Source organism: Xiphias gladius, chromosome 15 (assembly GCF_016859285.1).
Source record: "Xiphias gladius isolate SHS-SW01 ecotype Sanya breed wild chromosome 15, ASM1685928v1, whole genome shotgun sequence".
Taxonomy (NCBI): domain Eukaryota; kingdom Metazoa; phylum Chordata; class Actinopteri; order Istiophoriformes; family Xiphiidae; genus Xiphias; species Xiphias gladius.
In genome coordinates, this window is record NC_053414.1 from 8,367,499 (window position 1) to 8,392,112 (window position 24,614).

The 24,614-nt window shown below is 43.7% G+C and overlaps 2 protein-coding genes across 2 annotated transcripts; both read left to right on the forward strand.

Moving 5' to 3' along the window:
- Positions 1-9,526: 9,526 nt before the first annotated feature.
- Positions 9,527-15,482, forward strand: LOC120799895 (beta-1,3-N-acetylglucosaminyltransferase lunatic fringe-like). Its single transcript, XM_040145384.1, has 7 exons — positions 9,527-10,035; positions 13,785-13,833; positions 14,312-14,414; positions 14,510-14,663; positions 14,934-15,019; positions 15,114-15,273; positions 15,393-15,482. The coding sequence occupies exons 1-7, from the start codon at positions 9,667-9,669 to the stop codon at positions 15,480-15,482; spliced, it is 1,011 nt and encodes a 336-aa protein (XP_040001318.1). The 5' UTR covers positions 9,527-9,666.
- A 43-nt stretch (positions 15,483-15,525) lies between these two features.
- LOC120800431 (beta-1,3-N-acetylglucosaminyltransferase lunatic fringe-like) lies at positions 15,526-20,311 on the forward strand (the record flags this gene model as incomplete). The annotated part of the gene is made up of 4 exons (XM_040146534.1): positions 15,526-15,617; positions 15,707-15,866; positions 15,987-16,072; positions 17,849-20,311. Coding segments are annotated over 4 exons (405 nt in total), but the record flags the coding sequence as incomplete, so codon positions are not given.
- Positions 20,312-24,614: the final 4,303 nt, after the last annotated feature.

A 24,614-nucleotide genomic window follows, 5' to 3' on the forward strand; every position in this document is an offset into this window, starting at 1 on the left:
GCGTTGGTGTGCAGGGGGAGTGCTGTGCAGCATGTGGTGCGATCGTGGGAGAGGTGATGGCGGGAAGTGAAAAAGGTGATAAGAGAAAAGAAAATATTGCGCTGCCTCAGTAACTGATTCTCTCTGGTGTCATGTACTGAGTTACAGGGCCATAAGTCTAACTAACTATCACTCCACCCTTGAATGAATCAAACGTGTCTTATGAGCATTTCTCTTACGCTAAGGATAGATGGAATGACTTTGTGTGCTGTGAAAGGGGTCACTTGTTGTGGCGAACCCGTGGAGACCCTCAGCCCTCAGCTCTATGGAGCATTTCAGAGTGTTTTTGTTTGGGTTTGTCACATCGAAATTATGAAGTGATAATAAGTCAGTGTTGTGTTCATAGCTTTTTTTCCACTACCCCCAAGTGGCCAAAAAAAACTCGATAATCGCTTGGTTTGAATCTGGGGTAGGAACTTATCCAGCTTTCTGAAACCGGGATATGATGTTTATACTGTGGTTCCAAAACACAACCTGGATGCTCAAGAAACCATGGATTCATGAGGATACTCATGTGAATATAAAATGCACTGTATTCCCTGCAAGAAACTGAATTCAAGTCCCTTCGAGTGTATTCAGGTGGCAGCAGAAATCTCACATTAATACTTAAAAACTTGGACAAATAAAACCAAGGATTGGGGATTTTTACCTTTAAACATCGACACCCCCCACCCACACACACACACACACACACACACACACACACACTTCGACCTACCACTACATCTAATATTCTGTCTTTAATAATTAAAGCTCACATCAAAACAAAACCGACTTTTTAACACATCAAGCAGGAGACACACACAGACACACACAACCAGTGTAACACACCGTGGAACATCCACACAATGTACACCGCAGTCTCATTAAGGGAGCTGCTGTGAAATCTTGTGATCAGAGATTCTGCGCTTCAATTCCCCATGGGTCATACGCTGTCTCCAACTGCTCCTGGGAGGCGCCTTTGACCCACACACCCACACATGCAGTCGAACACAGAAACACACACCCACGATGGGTGGTATGTGCAGTTGCGATATCATTTAATGGACTCACATGGTCAGAGTTAATCAGCTTTGCGTAAGTAGCTGCCAGGTCATCCATGAAGATTTATTTCTGTTTTCGATAAATCATATGATTATGACTGGCTATTATTTTAGTCCGGAAACTTCTGGCGCTCTGAGCGTTTTGTTATTATCACCATTATCATCATCGCCATCATCATCATCATCATCAGCAGCAGCAGCAGCAATAATAGCCTTACCACAACGTTAGCTACCAAATAACACCACGTCAGGATTAGGTATTATTGACACAGTTCATTATTCCAGGTGAGCTTTTCAGACTCTTCATTAGGACTTTAACCAACAGTAACAGTGAGACGGTACAAAGACCACACACACAGACACACAGACACAAACATACGGCACTAGTTTTTCCAATTAGCATATTGGCTGTGCAGTATCAGTCCTTTTATCCAAAACGGAGGGAAGTATTTTAATGAGAAACACATGACTGTACAATCCAGGATAAGATGACAAGACCTCTTGTTGTAGCTGAACACACACACACGCACGCGCGCGCGCGCACACACACACACACATCATGCACAGAAACCTCCACATGCATGCTGGAAAATGTCAAACATCAAGATTAGTGAAAGGAAATTTCTCTTGTCTTTGGGTTTATTTATTCAGGAGAAGAAACAGAAGGTCTCGGATTAAAAACACACACATATTTCATAGTTAATGTGGTTATAATTGCATTACAGTATGAAAACAGGCGCATGATGTGAAACACTAGCAGTGACCAGGGAACTTTTGGCATGACCACACACACACGCACACACACGCGCACACACACACACACACACACACAGTTGTCTTCGTCCCCTCTCTGTTCAGTGGTTAACAGTGGAAAGTACCTACACCATGGCACCAAATTAAAGAAATGGTGAAGCACAGACACATGATGAGATAATGAATGTGTTGAACGAAAGTGAGCGGATGGAGAGAATCAAAAGGAACGAGCGGACGATGGAGAAAAATGGAGAAAAGGGAGAACAAAAAAAGTGATGTGAGCTTATCCAGCTGAAGCCCTGTGTGCCCCATCCCGATAGTTCTCTATAAAAGATCTGTTTCTCATTGCTTGTCCTTGAGTCCAAAACACAGTTTTCTGTTAAATTAAATTTTGTTCTTTTTCTCTTTTACTCTCCCTCTCACACACACACACACAGACACACCCACACACACACGCACACAGACACACACACACATTGAGAGCGAGTACACGAAAGCTGTGCAGGCTTTTCCACCATCGATAAAATTATACTCATCGCAGTCTGATGAGTGTCTGTGCTGCGTCTTACCATGATTGTGCAGTATTTAAAGAAGTCAAAAATCTTAAAGGAAACTTCCACCAAAAATCTTTCTTTTAGTCTCAAACGCTCAAAACCTTTAGGCTGAAAGCCAGCTTGGAAAAGTTTGCAGCTTGCTTTTCGTGGAAGACAGCAGCTTGGATTCACAGCAGCTACAATTATTTCTAATGGCGACTAAGAGTGATAACAAAAAGCAAGAGTCCACAGATGTTCTGTGTGGGTGTACTTTGACCATGTTCACCATCTCAGTTTTGCACGCTCACATTTGCAAATCAGCACTACAGTCAATTCAAAGCTACAGCTGAGGCTGATGGGAATGTCATGAGTTTGGTAGGTCATAAACTAAAGTATTCGACAATTTAGGTTTTTAAACTGGTGATGGTGTTTGAGGAAAAGTCAAGGGATCGCCAAAGTTATTGCAATTCACCCTGAGGGGTTATAAAAGTGTGAAGAGCAATCCATCCAATAGTTTTTTTAAACACTTTATTTATTCATTTTCCCCCAATTCATCAAACCAGTATTAGGAAAAAACACGAAAGACACCAACACGGTTAGATAACTGCAGACTCCCCATGTTGAGAGTAACACGAAATCCATTCATATATTTGAGTGACAGAATAAGCCCGTCATATTGCAGTGGATCCTTTATACCATTAATACTGTATGTGGGTATAGGAGTGTGCCACAGAAATTCACGGATAGAGGCAAAAATAAATATAACTAAAGTATTACTTAAATATCCAGCAGTAAAAAAATAAATAAAATTAAGATCAAACCAATAATTATATTATGAAAGAAAAATACAGGTTATTAGCATTCCATTTTATTTTTTTTTGTTAAAAAAAGGTCTACTAATGAATGACATTAGCAATCGAAATGCTGGAAAGGATGGATCAAAATCATCAACATGATCAATGAAAGGACTTCAGATTTAAGTTTCCATTTAAAGCGAATCTCAGGATTCTCAGTTTGAAGACGTATTATCCATCCCGCGTTTGTTGAGACGTTTTGGATGTCCTGAAGTGTCCAAAGTGTTGAAAGGACGGACCGACATTGCCACCCGTGGAGCCCCACCGCGAGCATGGCTAAGAGCCAAACGAAACACATTACACCTAAGGCTCCTGTGCCTCCAGGGGTCTGAATCGTCTGGCAGTTTCCCACTTTACACATTTGGCACATACTGAAACGACGGCTACTCTTGATGTTATTCTGGGTCTTCGTCAGAATCTTCAATAGCTGCCGTGAATCCAAGAGGACTACAGCTGCCGTGCACCAGCAAAGAAGCTACAGAGCCACTTTGAAATTGACTCAAAAAGACGGGTTTTCAGTGAAGTATATCTTTAAACACACACACACACACACACACACACACACACACACACACACACACACACACACACACACACACACAGGCACAAATACACAAGCAGATGAATTATTTCCTGATCCTCGTGTTTTTTTCTCAGAAAAGCTTTAATCAGTATCACATTGTGAACCAGAATCCTCTAAAACCGTGACTGACGCCAGGATAGCCACAAACTACCCCCCCTCACCCCAGCCCCAGCCCCTCCCCCACCCCGATCACTTGCTCCCTCTGTCCTGTCCTCCCCTAGATGTGGTCTGAGAGCGGTTCCTTCGCTCTGGCAAGAAAAAAGGAAGAAAACATCCTTGTTGTTTGTTCTCCTTCCCACTCGCAATCACACAGCTTTGCATTTTCTTTTTTCACAGGAGTAACCACATTCGAGCAGAAGTCGATCTTCAGTTAATCTAAACGTGGAGATGAAAGTGACTTTGAAAGCTCAAGAATGTTTGGGTTTTTTTTTTTATTTCTTTTTTTCCTTTTTTTTTTTTTTAATGTGAGTGCATGGAGTTTGCGGAGTGAGAGGAAACGGGGGAAAAGTCCCAACTTGAGGCTTGGAAAACTGTGACCTTGCACTCTGAATCCTGCAACATATTGACAAGATGAAACAAGAGAGGAGAAAGCAAGGAGAGAGGGAAAACAAAGAAAGACGGGGAGTGAAGCGGGAGAGTTTAGGAGTAGAAATCAAAGACGGGGGGGATTAAGCCAGGGAAAAAAAATAGAGGGGATTTCTACAGATGAAAGAGAAGGAGAGGGAGGGACAGTATGAAGCCCGACTGTCCTTGTATGTTTCTGTTGCGCATATCAAACACACTCCGAGCCATAGAGAACCACTATTTTGCTCTAAACACAGACAAAAGGGAAAAGAGAACACACACACACACACAAACACACACACACACACACACACACACACCCAGCTTCTGAAAGGAGTATAAATAGAGATTCTTCAGTCCACATCCATTCAACAACCACAACATTCTCCAGATACACACTCGCACACGCAAACACAGCTCCAGCTCACGGCGGCGGCACTGATATGGTTTGAGAGGAAATTAAAGCCATCATAAAGCGGGGAGCTCGTGTGCGTGTATGTGTGTAAGTGCATTTGTAGTCCAGCTGATGTGCTCTACACGATCACCGCCGGGATGAAAGTGAAGGCAGTAAGCTGCTCTTTGACGGAAGGGGATAAAAAGGTTTTTATGATGTGGTTTTTATTTTTGCTCTTCGCCTGTTGATTCTCTCAATATGTGTCTGTCTCTTTAAGCTATCACATGTGTTTCCTCTATATGTCACGGAGAGCAGGAAATTTGCCTCCCCTGTGATAAGAAGTGCAGAAACTCGGCTTTTTGGCCAAAAATCACATCCTATTCTCAATCTCTCCACAAAGTAAGAGCCATAGCACCAGGAGCAATATTCAGATATTTTGTGATATAGCGCTAAAATCACTTACTATAATGTGAAATTATTACGTGGTATGTAAAACTTGGTGCATTGACAATGGCAGGTGCTGCAGTTGATGTTGTGGTAGTTACACTGTCTTCTGTTACTGAAATGCTAAATTACTTCTTTTGGTGACACCAATGTCTAACTTGGAGTCTGTGGACCAAGACTAGTTTTGTCATAAACAAAGGCTATAGATTATAACCTGTCATTTTTCATTCGTAGTCATGCCAACAGTGTGGCCTTGGGGATGGCAACATCAGTCCAATGGTCAGTCCTTCACTTAGGTCCAGACTGAAATATCTCAACGCCCTGTAATGGAAATTCGGTACAGTCATTGATGGTTCCCCAGTGACTTTGGTGATCTCCAGACTTTTACCCTTAGCACCGCCATGAGGTTGATGTTTGTGGTTTTAAGCGAAATGTCTCAACAACTGTGGGATGGAATATCAAATTTTGTACAGTCATTTGTGTTCTTTTCAGGATGAATTGCAATAACTTTGGCGATCCCTTACCAAAATTTGAGTCTGTCAAACAAATGCATTCCCATCAGCCTCAGCCGTACATTGTGTTTAGTGCTACTTAGCTCATGTTAGTCTGCTAACATACTAAACTAAGATGGTGAACATGTAAACATTTTACTTTCCAAACATCTGCACGCTATAATAATTGTCATTATATGGACTAGACTTATATAGCGCTTTTCTAGTCTTATTGACCCCTCAAAGCGCTTTACAACTACTGCCACATTCACCCATTCACACACACATTCGTACAGCGCTTTTTCTATACAAACAGCACTTTTCTATACACACATACATACACACTTTAACACACCGATGATACATCTGAGGCAATTTTGGGTTCAGTATCTTGCGCAAGGACACTTGGACACGCAGACTGGAGAAGCTGGGGATCGAACCACCGACCTTCTGGTTAGTGGAGGAGCAACAGCCGCCGCTAATCATGACATTAGCATTTCGTTCAAAGCGCCGTTTTGCAGAAGTGCACACAGAGACGCTAGCATGGCTGTAAACTCTTCGCTTTGTTCATACTAAACATTTAAAACAGAGTTACTGTTTTCTGAAGATTTATTTCCCATCAGACTTGTTGGTTTCAGACCACTGCACAAAAGCTGTTCTCAGAAACATAAAACAGAAAAACTGAAAGTAACACATCAGCTCACGCAGGTTCTGAAAAAGTCTGAAGGGAAAACACTTCTAACTGATATTCAGAAACGTACATGCCAGTGAATTTTACTGTTTCCGAGAACCTTGTCTGAAACCACCAACTGATGATTCGATTGTGTGAGATACAACTGGTGGTGTGAGTTCCCGAGTTTAAAATACACATATGTTCCTTACATCTTGCAAAACATAAGGCCACTTAAACATAATAAACATCGTTAAAAAGGTTTTTTTGCAGCAAAAAAGTGTCAAAGGTCATCAAATATTTAGTCACACTGGCAGTTGCTAAGTTTCAGTATTGATAAGCCTTAAAATTTTAGTGTTTCGTGACACAAAATGGACACGAGTAAACTGTGTTTCCTGGTAAACGTTAACATCAGTTAAAAGAATTCCAGTTTATCGTAGTGGCATTAAGTCACAGGATGTGAAGTAGTGATTGTATGTTATGATAACTGTATATGTCATTCTAAGGTAAGTTGCAATACATTAGCAATACATTGGCTACATGGGAGATGCTGATTAAAGATTTTAAGAATGAAAGTTCATTCTTGGAAATAGTAGTTTGACTTAATAATCTAAGGTTCACTTACTGGCTTTTTCCAGAGCTTCCAAGTACACTGGCACCTTCTTAGGAACACAGTGCTGGTACTGGGTAGTTCCTCCCTTTGCCGTCAAATCAGTCTCAGTTCTTCGTGGCCTTGATTCCACAAGATCGTGATTGCTTCACATCATTTCAGCAGGTTTTGTCAGCCGCACATTCAATCTCCACGTTCCACCACATCCCAAAGGTGGTCTACTGGATCAAGATCTGGTGACTGGGGAGGCCACTGAAGTACAATGAACTCACTGTCATGTTCATGAAACCAGTTTGACAAACTGTGGCCATAAAGGGGTTCACGTGGTCAGCAGACTGTGGCATTCATATGATGATTCATTATGGGCCAAGAAAACACTCCTCGCACCATTACACCACCGCCACCAGCCTGGGCTGTTCACACGAGGCAGGTTGGGTCCATGGATTCGTGCTTTTGATGCCAAATTGTGTCCCTACCATCATCGTGCCTCATCGGAAATCGAGATTCGTCAGAGCAGGCTACGTTTTTCCAGTCTTGAACTGACCAGTTTTGTCGAGCCTCAGCGACCTCAGGTCTCTGGTCTTGGCCGACAGGAGTGGAACCTGATGTGGTCGTCTGCTGCTGTAGCTCGTCCACCTCAAGGTTCGCCGTGTTGTGCTTTCTGGGAAGCTTTTCTGCTCACCACAGTTGTAAAAAGTGGTTATCTGAGTTACTGTTTCCTTTCTGTCAGCTCCAACTGTTCTGGCCATTATCTGACCTCTCCCATAAATAAGGCGTTTCAGTGCACTTCGGGTCATACTCACGGTCCACTTACTAGCTTTTTCAGAGCTTGCGTTTGAACAATTCCCCTTCGCCATGAAAACTGAGCAATCAAAGTACGTTGATAGAGATTGTGAGATACATTTGAAAGCTCTGGAAAAAGCTGGTAAGGGAACCTTTAGTCGGAATTGCTTCGTGAAATATAGAATTTTCAGTTAATTGAGACAGTTTTCTAGGTGCACTAATATCATCTTATGCTTTCCTGTTCTTTGATAAGTCTTTGATATCACTGTCCTACTTCATGGCACTAAACCTTCTCTCTAAATGTCCTGAGTGGACTCATAGTCTTGTGGAGGCGTTTGTATATTTTCTAAAATGTAATATTATACTGACTTTGCTTGAGGGATCGGCACAGATATGCGGCACAGACAAACCACACATTATTACAGAGGAGACATTCTTTAGATGGCTGCTGGATCTGGCAACCTGGCCACTTGGCACATCTGTCTCCTGTGTGTGTGTGTGTGTGTGCGTGCGTGCGTGTGTGTGTTCGTGTGCAGTTGGCCGCACTACACACACTCCAATGTCACGGTCTTTTTTCAACATTTGTCCACTTGGAGAATGACCCACCACGCTTCCACGCGGAGGAACTCCAGGCGTGTCGCTTTCCAGCAAGGAGAACCGTTGCTTTCCGCTTCAGCAACTCAGAATGCGCTGCAGCGTGCGGATTTATCATACACACGCTGCTATGACAGCCATAGCAGTATATTTTAATCCTAGTACCAGTGGGAAAGGTTGTCGTGAAGTAAAGGCTAATATTATGCAAGCGACCCCCATACATTTTCTGTTAGATTTTGTCTAAATCACTGTAGCTTTTTTTAAAGATAAAGATTAGGCCTTTAAAACATTCCTGAAAACACACTCCCACAAATAGAGACAGATGATAAATTAAAGGACAATACTGAACAATTTAGTCAAAAATATTATACAGGGCACGAGGGACCACTGAATGATTTATGAGGATATATATCTTTTGTAAGGATGCAGGTCTTCCATCATCCGTCCATGAGAATCAACAGAGCTTTACTGTCGTTGTCCAAGTCGCAACAAAACTTCAGGCGGCATCTCTAGTCGGGTGCCGAGTCATTTTGGGATACAGAGAGACCAGTGGGCTGCAGAGGTACGGACAACAACACATCTGAAAGGAAAGGCAGCGTTTGCTTGAAAAGAGGAAAAATACCATGAGGTAAAATATAAAGAGAAAAATATCAAAATGCTGTAGCAGGTTGTTTGGCGAGTTGTATAGTACAAGTGTGGTGGTGGGAACGGACGTGTGGGAAGTGTATTAGCCTCGGCGTACACATTTGTTTCACTGCACATAATTGGAGCTGGGACTTGTGCACTGGAGCCAAGGCCCGTGAACCAACCGCCATCACGTCGGTTTTTCCTTTCATTTGTCACCGGTTTACGACAGAGGGATGACCCCCCCCCCCCCCACATGACCTGCACGTTTTTACAGGACCAAAAAACGTGTTTAAATAGTAGGATGCTCCACCAACCAAAAAAAATCAGTCTCTTCTTCTAGTTGAAAGCTCCCTGGTAAGTTGGGTGCCTGAAACTGCCATGTGCGTGCGGAGAGCCACAGACGTCGCCGCCCCTTCTGCCGGTTAACCCCGCCCACACCGAGCGCTCAAACCGGCTATTGGATCAACGCCGCGCCGTCCCGCCCGCCCGCGGAGCGTATAAGTTCCCCGTAAGACCGAGGCAGCGAGTCCACCAGTGGCAGGTCCCCCGCTGAACGGGTCCGGCGAGGCGGTCGTGATCTGCGTGAGGCAGCGCGGAGATGGTGTGAACCGCAGGGGCGTCAGTTTTCTCAGACTTTTCTCCGTCAGCGAGGGGGAGGCTGGAAAAAGCACCCGCACAGTCACAATGTGGAAACCCACCGGGGGACCGAGAAGCTCCCTCGCCTCGGCGGCGGGGCACCGCGCCGCTGCTTCCGCGGTCACCTGTCTGCTCGTGACCGGGATGCTCGTCGTCACCGTCGGACACCCGAGCAGCGGGCGCCCGGAGGCGCCTCCGGCCGCGGCGACCGGCGGGAAAGTTTTCTCGGCGTATTTCAGGAGACTGACCCGGGAGAGGAGAGCGATCAGCGGCCCCCCGCGGAGCGCCGCTCCCCCCGGGCCGGCGGAGCATCTGACCCCCGCTGACCTGTTCATAGCGGTGAAAACAACCGAGCGGTATCACCGGCAGAGGCTGGAGCTGCTGCTGGACACCTGGATCTCGAGAAACATGCAACAGGTGAGCCCAGGCGCGTTATTGGATACTTGATACCTGCCACTGGGAAATAAGCAATACCACATTTCTCACTAGAAAACAGATAAGAGATCAGGAGACATTAAATAGGCCTTTGTTCAGACTTAATAATAACTGAACAAAAACACGATTTGAACAGCTGTTGAAAACCCGAGGAGGCATACGCCACTGCATGATTCATGTGGGGGCTTAAACCATTCAGAAATAGTGAAGAATTGTTAGCCTTTATAGTATGTTCTAGTCACACAGTAGGAGAATAAGCAGGCTGCCAGATATTACTTACAAATCATTGAAATCTTGTGTTAATGTGATTTATCAGCTGGTGAAGGGCCACATGTGGGAAAATGTGCCTACTACCCAGCACTTCATGCCAAACCAGTACTGTTATAATTTAAGATCAGATGCTCATTTTCTACCCTCACGCAAAAAGTCATATCCTGTTATATAGTTCCTATTTGAGGGAAGTAGCATCCTAAATGTTTCCTTCATCTTCCACTGCAATTGCAGGCAAGTTGTAAACCCCCTGTAATGCGACTGGGTCCACCGGCTCTTTGATCCGGCCAACCAGCGAATTGTAAAACAGAGATAGAGGCCTTTGTAATGTATGAGGGGGGGGGATCTGAGGGCTAACGGGGTCCGACCACACTGCTGCTCGTGCGTTGACGTAATCCAAGCAGGGGGGACGCGAGGAGGAAAGACCATACGCTGTGGGGCTCCGATGGATGGACGGACGGACAGCCGGATTGCAGGGACAAGTGTCATTAAAGACTGACATGGCAGGGCTCTGAGCTCATAGAGGAAGCTGACGAAGTTGAATCTCAAAGTGCTTTGCGGTCTGTTTCAGGGGAGAAGTTAACAGAGTGCATTGACTCGCTGCATCTGCCTGAAAGTTACCTGAGTATTTCCATATCCTCCAACTTTCTGCTTCTTCTCCACTAGATGTCCTTTTTCATCCAATCCAAAACACAAAGATACTCAGACTACTATGATAGAAGAGAAAAACTTTTCTATACTTTAGAGGCTGGAAACAGTGAATTTTTGCAACTTTTGCTCAAAAAAGACTACCAAATTTCGAATATCAGAATCGCTGCCAGTTCATTTTCGATAAATTGAGTAATCATTGCAACTCTGAAGCTGAATTCATCTATCCCAGGGCGAGGACACTGGTCCTGTGGTGTGGATGAGTTGTAACATGACCGCGGGAGTTGACAGGGAGATGTTGGTACAGGGAGCGTCTCGGTCGTAGAGCCTCACAGATGGGATCAAACGAGATGAGGAGACAGATTTTTTCGCCTGAATCACAGTGGTGAGTGAGTCAAAGATGAAACCGTTGCTGGAGAACACGTTGGATTTTGGTAAACTGCACCCGGCATCTTCAGAGCTCCTAATCCAATGCAGACGGGACTGTGGATCGTATAGCGGTCGTTCTGATTTCCATTTAAACCTCAGTGTTTGAGAAAGGATTCATTCAAGTCTCCATCTCATGCCTCACCCAGACTGTTGACATGTAAATACAGCTTATGTAGGGGAAATCAGATGGTGTGTGTGTGTGTGTGTGTCTGTGTGTGACGCATTCCTGCATCTGCTCTCTCACGGTCAGGTGTGTGTAACTCTACCTGTTTCACAGACACGCCTCTATACTATAAGACTGCTGACTAATGGAAATACAGCAATTCACACACACACACACACACACACACACACACACACACAGACGTTCTCACAGTGTTACCTTCACAAACACAGTTGCCCTGGGAACTCACCAGATTTCACATGGGAAGTTAAAAATGTGTCTCATCACAAGAGTAAACACACGCACGCGCGCGCGCGCACACACACACCACTTTCTCTTGCCTCGGTGGTTGTTGTTGCCGCTTGTTTCCTGTGTTGTAAAACTCAACTCCTGGCGACCCCCCACCCCACCCCCCCTCAAAACCACATTTTCCCTCCCTGTCCATCCCCCCACTGCCTTCCCAGCTTTGCATGCGCTGGTATCAGACACACAGTCACACACTCATACAGACGCAGAAGCTGACTGCTCTCAAGGGGCTTAAGAGGCTCAGAGTGGAAAAAAAAGACGACTGACAAAAACTCACAGCTGGCTGGACGCTCTCTCTCTCTCGCTCCCTGTTTTTTTTCTTTTTTTTTTTTCAGTCTCTCTTTCCCTCTCTCTCACCCACAGGCAGTGACGTGATCACACAGTACTTGGGCCAAAGTTTTATTACTGAATTGGTGCTGCATGGCAAACGGGTTGCAGAGTGGAGTCCCTCTGAGCCCGGTCTTTTCACCGGGCCAGTGAGGTCAGAGAGTATTAGGGCATTTTTGGCTCTGATGTTGCTGCACTACAGCGCGTTGGATTTGAAAGGAAACAAAGGGTAGGACTCCAAAGCGCCGACTTTTCGCTGTAATTTGAAGGCGTTTCCATGAACAATGGATGAACAATCTATGAATTATTGATCTTTTAGGGGACCGAAAGTACACAGACAAGTTAACACAAAGTAAGGGTGATGTCATTATTCTTATTTGGTATCAAGTCCTTTAAAGTCACTTGATGCCTAAAAACATTAGCGGGCTTTTTGGCATCTTCCCGGATGATGCTCTGCCGGACCTGGACTGCAGCAAGCCATTAAGTATTGATCTGTTTATTCGCGTGCCGAAAGCCGACTGCATTCTGCTTTGAAAAATGAATGTCGTGGGCTCAGGACACATACAGCCATTGTTTGACTACATTTCATTGTTAAGCAGGTCTTAACTCAATGTTGACATAGTGATAGAAATGCCGTGGAAACAACTGTCACAGGTAAACTAGATGTCTGAAAGACCTCCACTTTTCAGCCAAATTTAGCCCGGTGATAAGCAAGAAGCCCTGGGATGTTTTTAGCCGGGACAGCGGCACGGCTTTAGGGTAACGTGCGTTAGTCCACCACTTTGGTCTAGACTGAAATCTCTCAACGGCTTTCGGGCCGATTTGCCCCGGAAATCTGCTACAAACATTCATGTCCCCCTCAGGGAGAATTATAACAACTTTGGCGATCTCTTCAATTTTCATCTAGCGCCACCACCGGGTCGCAATTGTGAGCGCTAAGTAGCAAGCGTTATGACGCACGTTGACACTAAGATGGCGAACGTGGTAAACGTTGAAAAGCACCACTGTGCCTACGTACGGCCTCAAAGAGCTGCTAGCGTGGCTAGAGATCACGTTTACTGCGCGCCACCACCTCTCGCTTGTTTCGTGGAGAGTCAGCACTTAACTTCATTGTCATTGTCTCATGTCAAACCTACCGTCCTTGAGTATCGAGCCAAAACGACAGAGTACTCACAGACTGCTCTGTATGTGCACCCACGGCGTGTGTTTACTTCCTGTGCAAAGTTGTGGGGTCTGCGTGGCTTCCTGAGTGCGCGGTGACCCTCAACCCCATCACTCATCGCATAAATAGTCATGTACACACAGATAGCTACGGTGCTGTGACCAGCTGCTCTGCTGCTGATAGACCAGAGGCTCACCTTTGTCCTGGCCTTCCTCCAATATCAGCACTGCTTGCTGCCATGTGGCGTGTCAGGAAACCAGTGGAGCCTCACCTGAGATTCATAAACAATCCCCCGCAAGGATGGTGGGGCATCGAGAGCGTCTGTGTGTATGCTGCTGTTTTTGTTTCCCCGCTGGTCATGGAAAAGTGCCTGGAATAACACGAACTGTGTGTGTTGTGGTTTTTTTTTGTTTTTTTTTTCGACAGACGTACGTGTTCACCGATGGAAAGGACGAGGAGCTGAGGAAAAGGATGGGTGAGCACAAACACAAAGACACACACACACACACTCACACGCTCACACACACAAACACACCAAGCACTTTCGCTGAGTAGCAGTGCGGTGTTATCTGCAGATTGAGAGGCAGGAAAGCAGGAACCAGGCTGCTGACTGGGCAATATTATGTTTCCATGAAGTGCAGGAAGTCACTTCAGTTTAATCAACAGGCCTTTCCTCATCTTACTCATGGAATTGTTATACTTTCAATGAGGTATTCTTTTCACTATCAGACACATTGTACGACTCAATGCAGAAAAATGTGCAACTAGGAGATCTTCTTATTTCCTTATTATTTGTTTTCACGCAGTTGGGGTATGATGGAATTGGAATTTTTCAAACAGCTTTCTTGCTTCTGCACAAACTGTTTTGTCAAAGTCTACTTCTTTCTTCTCTTGTGTAGTTCTTACAATCTCTGCGTCATGACTGGTCATTTATTTCTGTTTCCGATCATCAGGGGCCTACCTGATCAACACCAACTGTTCAGCGGCCCACAATCGTCAGGCCCTCTCCTGTAAAATGGCTCTGGAGTACGACACCTTTATCACCTCTGGCAAGAAGTAAGGCCCAATCCACACAAACAGTAACCCACGTACATTGTCATAAACATACTCAAAGAGCGTTTATATTAACTCTCAGCATGATGGGGTTGCAGGTGGTTCTGTCATGTCGATGATGATAACTACGTGAACGTCGGCTCCCTCCTGAAACTCTTGTCTCAGTACAGTCACACGCAGGACGTTTACATCGGCCGGCCCAGCCTCGAACGACCAATAGAGGCCACAGAGAGGCTCGGCACCGCTGAAATGGTAACCCGCCATGATTCTCCCTGCGACTACCCAGGACGAGCCTTAAATCTTAAAATGCAAGTGCTGCATGTGCAGGTTCACAGACTTTGTCCCTGCTCCTTAACTGAAATGTGCTTCGTGTGTCTAGAAATGTAAAAAGTGAATAAAGAACATCAGTGTGCTATAGTTTTCTCCTGGGCTCAGCTACCCACAGATCTACATTGACTTGGCCTTCAGCGAGAGCGCCTGTACGCTTCCATTCACGGCGTATGTGTGTGTGTTTGTGTGCAGAAGCAGGTGCGCTTTTGGTTCGCCACAGGAGGAGCAGGGTTCTGTCTGAGCCGTGGCCTCGCTCTCAAGATGAAACCCTGGGCGAGGTAAACCCTCACTTAGATCAGTTTTTTTTTTTTTCAGCTATATAATCAAATCTGAGAACCCTGCCTCATGCTCTCCACTGCTCTCTCTGTCTAGCGACGGCACTTTCATGGCGACTGCTGAGCACATTCGCCTCCCTGACGACTGCACTGTTGGTTACATCGTGGACGCGCTGCTTGGTGTGGGCCTCATCCGCTCGGCTTTGTTCCACTCCCACCTGGAGAACCTGGGACTGGTTTCAGACATACACAACCAGGTAGAAGCACACGCTAATATACAGACATAACACCACTGCAATTATGATCTCTGCCACTACGGATATTAAAACCATCTGAGCAACTTTGCCTATGTGTGTGTTTTTTCTTCTCCCACCAGGTTACTCTCAGCTACGGCACTGTGGAAAACAGCAGAAACGCTGTCAATGTGAAAGGCCCATTTTCAGTTAATGAAGATCCTACAAGGTAAAGTGTGTGTGTGTGTGTGTGTGTGTGTGTGTGTGTGTGTTTGTGTGCAGAAGCAGGTGCGCTTTTGGTTCGCCACAGGAGGAGCAGGGTTCTGTCTGAGCCGTGGCCTCGCTCTCAAGATGAAACCCTGGGCGAGGTAAACCCTCACTTAGATCAGTTTTTTTTTTTTCAGCTATATAATCAAATCTGCCCTTCCTCATGCTCTCCACTGCTCTCTCTGTCTAGCGACGGCACTTTCATGGCGACTGCTGAGCACATTCGCCTCCCTGACGACTGCACTGTTGGTTACATCGTGGACGCGCTGCTTGGTGTGGGCCTCATCCGCTCGGCTTTGTTCCACTCCCACCTGGAGAACCTGGGACTGGTTTCAGACATACACAACCAGGTAGAAGCACACACTAATAAACAGACATAACACCACTGCAATTATGATCTCTGCCACTACGGATATTAAAACCATCTGAGCAACTTTGCCTATGTGTGTGTTTTTTCGTTCTCCCACCAGGTTACTCTCAGCTACGGCACTGTGGAAAACAGCAGAAACGCTGTCAATGTGAAAGGCCCATTTTCAGTTAATGAAGATCCTACAAGGTAAAGTGTGTGTGTGTGTGTGTGTGTGTGTGTGTGTCACTGCATAACAATGTGTAGAGCCAGGCCATTTTGTTACTTCATTATGCAGTAAGGGAACATAATACAAAGCTTGAAACATCTGTAACACATGATAATGAAGAATAGAACGAGCAGAGAAGTGGATATCCACAGGAGGGGAATGGGCTTTACCAAAGCTACTGTGACAGTCATTTACTGTGATTGCTGGCCCAGCTTATTGCCTGTTTGCTTATTGCCACTTCAACACAAAATACACTGCTAACTTTGAGGAATTTCTGGGGTCCTTGTTTATTTTCCTGTCTGTGGTAATGGGCGTTGATTATCATATTAAAATGGTGCTGTACCAGCATAAGTCTGGCAATGCAGTCCTTTGACATTGCCAGACTTATGGACAGTTTAAAAAAAAAAAAAAAAAAAAGGCGATGCAGCAGAACCAGAGATCGTGTCTTTTATTATTCCGTGCATTCTTCTTCCTCCCAAAACCTAGCACCTACGTTACCCACAATGCAACTCGACAACAGCCAAATAACTTCACGTGAGGCTCCCTCTGGAGCCTCAAAAGGCTTAGTAGAACTTTTTACACATATGTAGTAGTGCCCCCCCCCCAGACCTCCCTTTAAGACTCAGGAGTTGAAATGATTCTTTTTAATTTTATGGACATTGACATATTGAAGATGTACTGTGTTTGTTTGATTAATAACTATAACCACTGTTTGACTGCTTTGTCATTTATTTTGATTATTATTCTTTTTCTCTACTGATGATTTCTTTTGGAGACCAAATTGTGTTTAAATTCAACCATCAGTTGTGTAGTTTTGTAGCAAAGATAAGATACAGTTTTGTTTTTGTTTTTTTTTAAATTAAAATATGTATTTAGAAGTGGCAAGTTTATGATCATTCTCCTGTCCGGGGTACAAATTTTAGTTTGGCTCTTTGGATAGGCCTATGTTACGTGCTAATGGAAAAAAAAAAGGGGGAAAGTTTGCTTTAGCTCGTGAACGCAGGCCCAGAGGCCTCAGTTCTTTCCAAAAGAAACAGTCTACGATGCTCAGTCGAACACAAAAGGTCGCCTTCACTGTGAATATTTACAGTACAGATGCAATAAAACATCGCTGAGAGGAACAACATTCATGCTGACATTACAGGCAAACAAAACAATACAAAGGATAAAACATAAACTGGTCTTATCTTTGGTCTTCCTGACATTAAGGGGATTTTTTTTTTTTCTTTGTCCCCCTTCCCTTCTTTCTTTCTTGGTCCTCTGGTCAGTAATTGTATCATTGTGTATTGAATTGGGCTAATTGTGAGTATTGTACCTCGTCAATAGACAGTGATGGCAGTGTGCCTAGAGGGTGGGAAGGAGCGCTCGAGATAATGAAATAAGCTTGGCTGACCTATTGGTGGATGGGTTCATGGAGAGGAAAAAAAAAAAAAAACAATCAGTAAGACATACAGTGTAAAGTACTTTTTAATATTTTCAACACACTCCTACAGCTGCTCGGGCTGTCTGTTTCAGGAAAAGCTTTAGTCTTAAAACGTGTACTACTGTTCTCCTTTATGTAAGCGCTTCTGATTGTGTATGTTTTACTACTATGACAAGCTTCCTGGCTTTGTTCATTGTGTGTGTGTGTGTGTGTGTGTGTGAGCGTGTGTGTGTGCGAGCGTGTGCACACGACTAATTGTATTCGCTGTTTTATTTTGAAATCCCCAGTTGGTGGCTTCCAGGCATTGTGACACTCATTTCCCTCCCATTCTCAGGTTCAGGTCTGTCCATTGTCTGCTGTACCCAGACACTCCTTGGTGCCCCAGCCCCCGGCGACTTTAACAGCCATGCAGAGACAAAGAGGGAGGGATGGACTGACGGGGAGAAGAAGTAAATGTCTCAAAAAAGATAAAGAGAAGAAGTCCCACTGCTGCCATCTTCTGACTCCTAAAGAATCTCCAAAACACTTGTGCATACAGCTGTCTTGACTTTTTAGGAGTGCGTACCGCCTCATTAGCTTGACACCTGAACTCCGACGCTGAAAATCGTTACTTGGTGTCAAAAGGCCAGAAATTGCCACACGAGAAGAAGACGAGAAGTCAAAATTGTTGGGTGGATGAAAAATGGAGAGACAACTTTGCTATTCTTAGAAGAGAAGAAAATCTAAAGTTTGGCCTGATGGCGGCGCGAGAGGGAAAGCCAAAATCAAAAAGAGCAGAGCCTGTCACACCTGCGTCGTCTTTCTTCTGTCTAATCTCGACATTCAGCTTCAGTTGTCCTTGCCCTTTCAGTTTCAGCTCTTGTTTGTTAGCTTTAGCTGTACTCCAGCTCAGTTGTGCACTGAGTTTAGTGCTAATGTTGGTATGTAACACCGCGATGGTAACCCTGGTCTATTGGCCCCGGCTTCCTGTTTACCGTACAGGCATGAAGGGGTATCAGTCTTCTCATCTGACACCTGGCACGAATGCAAAAATCCTGCTTCTCAAAATGTTGAATCACATCTTTTAAGTCAGATAAGCAAAACCCCTTCATTTGGAGGAAGAACTGAGAGTGAGCACCTGTGAAATGTCGGTAATAATCCTGAACCTGAAAGGTGTGTGTGTGCAAACGCAACTATTTTAAGCAGAGAAGGTCAAAGTTGAACCAAGAACTTGTCTGTAAACTTATAGTTTGCATTTAATTTCTCTTTCAAGTAAGTTTGACTGACCGGGCAGTTTGTTTAAAACCTGCATGAGCATCTCACTGCTCACGTTTCTTTATTATACTTTATTAGACTTCTCTGAAGGATGTAGATGTGTTTAGATCTCAGCTATTAACTTACAAATAATTACTGATAGAAGTGACGGGCAAAACGAGATCGCAGTTGTGACGAACGGAAATCGTTTTTTTACGTAAAGTGTCAAGTAAGTGGTAAACTTGATCAGCCGGTGGCCTAGAGTAAAAGTCAGGGGATGGCCCCAGTGACAGTAAACATTTGCACCAAATTCAGGTGTCATCCATCCAGTGCTTGCCTGGACATGTCATTTTGGACGGAAGTGTTGGACCAGCAAACAAACCCGCAGGCCGACATCTTCCTCCCTGGAGCCGAGAAGACTGATTTGAATGGCTTCTCTTTCTCCTCTCACCTTGGGTCCACTCGAAGCGGGGGTTTTATCCTCACATCCTCAAACATTTCCCATGCCCTCTCTCCACCTCCTCAGCTGTGAAAGACAATTCTTTTGAATGTATGTGAGCACTTCGCTTGGCTGCCCACTCTGCACCCCTACGTGCTCCATGGTTTGCCAGTTGTGGATTCAACACTAGGGGCTGTTGGGAGTGAACCGACGAAGCGAAGCAATCAAACACAGAAACGCAGAAGGAATGATCAATCATTAATCATTTTTTTAGCATAATGAAGCAAAAAAACCATTTTGATGATGTTACAGAATCCAGACTCCTTTTCTGAAGTTATATTTCGTCAGTGTTCAGTATCATCCTCTCTCTGAAGTATGTTATCATGACTGTATGACTCAGCACTTTGCCGTTTTATTTCTGCTGTTTGCAAGTCAACATTTGATAAAAAAAAGCATCAAAAGAATAGTCTGATATTTGTCCAAAACAATTCCCTGTAAAGCTACAAATTGTTGTTTTAACACTTCGGTTTTTGTACAGATTAATCAAACAAGATTCTATATGTTAATTAGTGAGATTTAGAGGTGATCTGGCTACCTGTTTTCCCCCTGTTTCCAATATTTATGCTAAGCTAAGCTAACTGGCTGCTGTCGGTAGCTTCAATCTTTATTGTACAGGCATGAGGGCAGTATCAATCTTCTCATCTAACTCTCAGCAAGAAAGCCACTAATCAGACTTCCCAAAATGTGGAACTATTCCTCTAACAACTCTGTATGGACTATTGAGGCCTCTGTTACAAAATATCCTTCAAAAAACATGGTGGACATCACCTTTCTTTATCCATTAAAATGGGTGGATTATGATTGTTAATGATGTTGGACTAACAAAGATATTATCCCCTTCGAGGTTTTTATTGAGAAATGACTCATGTTGGGTCGTCTTCTATCTTTCTGTGCATTGAAAGCAGTTATTCTGACTGAATGAAAGATTTTAAGTTAAATTTCTTTCCCTTGTTAAATGAATGTGTATGATGAACCATTGCTTCTGAAGCGTACATTCTCTCTCCAGTATCTGGACTGTCTGTAGACATTATGGCTGAAGTTAATAAAGAAAAGTTTTTGGTCAAATCCTCGAATGTGATCTGTGTGAGACGGTGTGCCGGGGCACTTTCAAATTGGGGTTGTTGTGGGGACGCAGCTCTGACCTTTCAACTCGGACCTTGTTTGTGAGCCTCTGGGTTCCTATCTGGAGAATCCGCTGAAACAACAGCAGCGCTCTTATCTGACTGGGCCATACACAAGGCCCCCGCGGAGATAAAGGCAGAACCAACAGGTCGGCGGAATGCATGGCACTGTGCGCGCGTGAGTGTTACGGACCCTCTCCCACTGTACGCTCAGAGACGTGTGGACCGTCGGGAGTGCTGAGACGAACAGCTACACACAGCACTGAATTTGTGAAATTATCCTGAGGTTTTACATGCTGTCGAGGGGCCACCTGCTGGCAGCGCGTGGAAACTTGAAAAGTTTTGTTGAGTAGATACAGTTCACTGCTGTTTTTGAGCTGCTTGTCCCGAGCCAATTGTTTGATTTCTCTGTTCAACTGCACATCAAAAAACCTACCTTTTTTTTTTTTAACTAATGTTTTTCTGCCTTTCAGAAGGAGGTCAGCACAGACAGTAATAGCAGGACAGGCATGATTACTGTACCTCTTTGAGAAGCTTTGTATGCTGACTCACGACGCACAAGAAGACCAACTCAGAATTTGAAGAGTAATACATACGACATCAACATCAACATGAGTCTCAACATAATCTTAATTTGACTGAATAATGGTTAGACTGACGGTTAAGATCCGTTTCAGTGTGGTTGGTTTTGTCTGGTGACAGTTTGAAATTTCACACATCCGCCGTGTGTCTTGTACATGTTTGCACACACTTGAATTTTTAGGTGGCAGCTTTGGTGTCCCAGCTAGACTTCCCTGTTGTGTTGTTGGATGTCAGATGTTGATGGACAGATCCCCAGAAATTAATAGTGTGGCCTCTGGGATCTGGGTTCTTGAATGATGTACTAAAAGACCAATAGGTGGAGACAACAAAAGTTAAAAAAGAAAAAAAATGCCTGTTTGATATTTGTTAATCATAGTGCAATACCTTTCCACGAGCCAGGAAATTAACTTGAACGGCTTGCTATTGTACTTTTGTTTTTCTAAAATTGAATATGGCAACTATGTGAAACACAGAATAGAGACTGACAATTTTATTAGAAGACTGGAAGTACAAAATGTAAACGATACTGTATTTGACTGATTACCATACCTGTATTTACAAAGTTAAGAAATCTGTTAAAGCTGTTTACCTCAAAGTAAAATAAATACATAAGATTTTGCTTCTCTTCTGTAAAGATACTTTACGTCCAATAGCCGCATTAAAACGAATGGACTAGACCCTAACAAGGTTAAACCATCACATTAAATGCACTCATCATTAGTCAAGATTGATGGATGTATTTCTCCTTTCTTCTCTTGATATAATATATAATGCATAGTTATTGATTGGCATTATTGAAATGGTGATCTCATCAATAATACAAATGATGGAAGCTGAATGTTACATAAGTGTAGTAAAGTGGGTTATGACAAGGGGACAAAATAAAGGGGCTATAAGGGGGCTCCACGAAACATTTCACCCTCGCAGAAGAGACATTTCAGGGTTTATACTCTAGTTTTCAACCAGAGGAAATTCCGCATAGGTGAACCTCTTTGTGAGTAAAGACACCGCTGACCTGACAAGACTCTTCCAGGATTTTACAATCTATCAACTGACAATTTATGTTAAGCTTGTGGTTTTGTGCTTCCTTGGACACTAGGGTGCACTAACCCTCGAAAAAAAAGTCACCCACATGCCTCGTCAAAGTGATTAAAAAAGAAGCCACAGTCTTGATCGGTACATTAAAGTTGCTTTAATTTCTTTTTTTAAAACATTTATTCCAGGCTGAATGATATCATTACCACAGTTTTGACATGTACATCATTAATATCTTAGTTAAACCATCAGAAAATAAAAACAGCCATAAAAAACATTTTTTGTCTGTCACATCTGGACAGAGGTGTATTTGAAGTCCTGTAAATACCACACACACACACGCATACGCATATTGCTGACTTTCGAACACGAGCCGAGCTCTTTTTTTCCCATCAAGTCAAACTGTACCAGGCCGGGAAAATCCCAGAAAGCACTGCACAGGAATTCAAATACAACTTTGAGTCAGGTATGCAGACTACACTGGAATAGTTTTATTAAAACATTGCAAGACAGAGAGTCATTCACCATTAATAAGAGAGGAAAAACGCTGCTCTTGCCTTTATTCTCCTACAAAACAGCTAGCTATTATTTTATCGTTAAACTTTGATTTTTACAAGACAGAGAAAAATTAAAAAAAAAACATGTTGTGATATGAAGAGTGTTGTAGGAGTTTAAAAACATTATGAAAGGCCATTAATCAGTGACTAGTCCCACAGATCTTAACATTGTTTGCATCAATGGTGCAAAAAAACACTGTAAAGTACTAGACCTTAGGTAGCATTGTTACCGTAACATGGACATATTCTTTCTAGTAAAATCACACATGTAAGATTGTCTCGCTTATACGAGAAGTGGTCATCGATTAATAACAAAATTTTACAATGCTGTACAGGGATGGTGGTTGAAAAGGTGTCTGAATGTTCGCGCTCCGCTCACTCGGCTAACTACGAGATTCCAGGTTTCTCTGAAATGCAGCTACTGCCTACTACATCACCCATAATGCAAATGGTTATCAGTGTGATGTCACAGCTGCGGGAGGGCGTGCAGTTACTACAGCTCTAGATGCGAATGTAAACAGGACAAAAGTATGGAGGGATGGATTTTATATGTTACTGCAGTGTGTACTGAATGTGGACGTGTGTCTGTACGGCATGTATGTTTTTTGTTAATATGTTTGTGTGTGTGTGTGTGTGTGTGTGTATGAGGGCATTTGCAGCGTCTGTGTAGAAATGACTCAGACACGCTGATCACCGTACTTACACACAGTAACACTACGATAGAGCAATAGCCAACCACACTCCAGTGATGTCACACACACAGGTTCACGACTACAGTTTTTTTATACACTGTACACAGAGTTTTAGAGCGGGAGGAAAAACCACTGGCAGTGTTCCAGGCAGTGTGTTTTACATCTCCATCTTGCAAAGTCACCTTGAAGGGGAATTTGTGCTTGTGAGTATAAAAAAAGAAAAAGACTCACTACTGGTGGCTGAAGGTCGACTCACGGTCAACGGTTAACAAAATAAAAGTACAGGAAGAAAGAAACAATAGTATAGAAGAAAGAAACAGAATACCACAGTTGGTCAAAGAATTACATCCCGAATGTCAGAATATGATGAAAGGTAAAAAAAACACCCACTGTCCCTAATTCTGAAACACATAACATTATTTATCAGGGACATGATTTTCTTCAGGTTTTGGGGCACAACTTTCTGTTCGGTAATGACGGAAAGCATTTTTGAACTGTTTTTTATATGCCTGATCACATCCCTGAATGAAAACAAAACATAATAAGTAACAAAAAATTTTCCGTTCCTCCTCAGTGCTGATCGTTTTCAAGGACCTTAACTGACTTACATAGCACCTGGAAAATGTGTACTCGCAATTATCCGTCCATCGCTTCTTTTTTCAAGTGTCTGTCCTGTTCCCCTTTTATTTACAGTCACAGGGAAAACATTCCAGATAAGGTTTTTTCCCTTTTTTGAGACATCTGGAGGCAGACATTTTTATAATATAGTTTTTTGGCACAGGTTAAGCCTTCTTATGTCCCCCATCTCTCGCTCCATTTCCCAAAGGCTTCAAAGCAGTTATTCCACATCCGGATTCCTGGCTCATATTCAAAAATGCATTAAGTGACACGCACACTGCATGTGCACGTAAACAAGTTCGGTGAGGGACGTGGACACTTTTCAAACTCATGATTCAAGTCTTAGTTAGATGACAATGTTCAGCTAAAGCGCGAATGTGGATGTGGTGCTAGTTTCTATCTAAACATGGCTTTCTGATTCACTGGCTTATTATTTATACCGATTAATGTTCAGTTAGACTATCTGCCTATTTGTGTCTGTGTGTGTTTGTATGGGGGATACAGCAAAAATTTCCATAATAAACACGCAGCACACCACATTACCAGTAATGATTCAACAGTCTACTCTTCATGAAATCAGAATAAAGCACGTTTACTATTTACAGCTCTGTACAGTGTGTGTGTGTGTGCGTGTACATACTTGTACGTCTATCTTTGTGAGGACCACAGATTTATATACCTCAGCGAGTGAGGACATTTCGGCCGGTCCTCACTCGCTGACACACCTTCGAAGGGCTGTTTGAGGGTTAAGACTTGGTTTCAG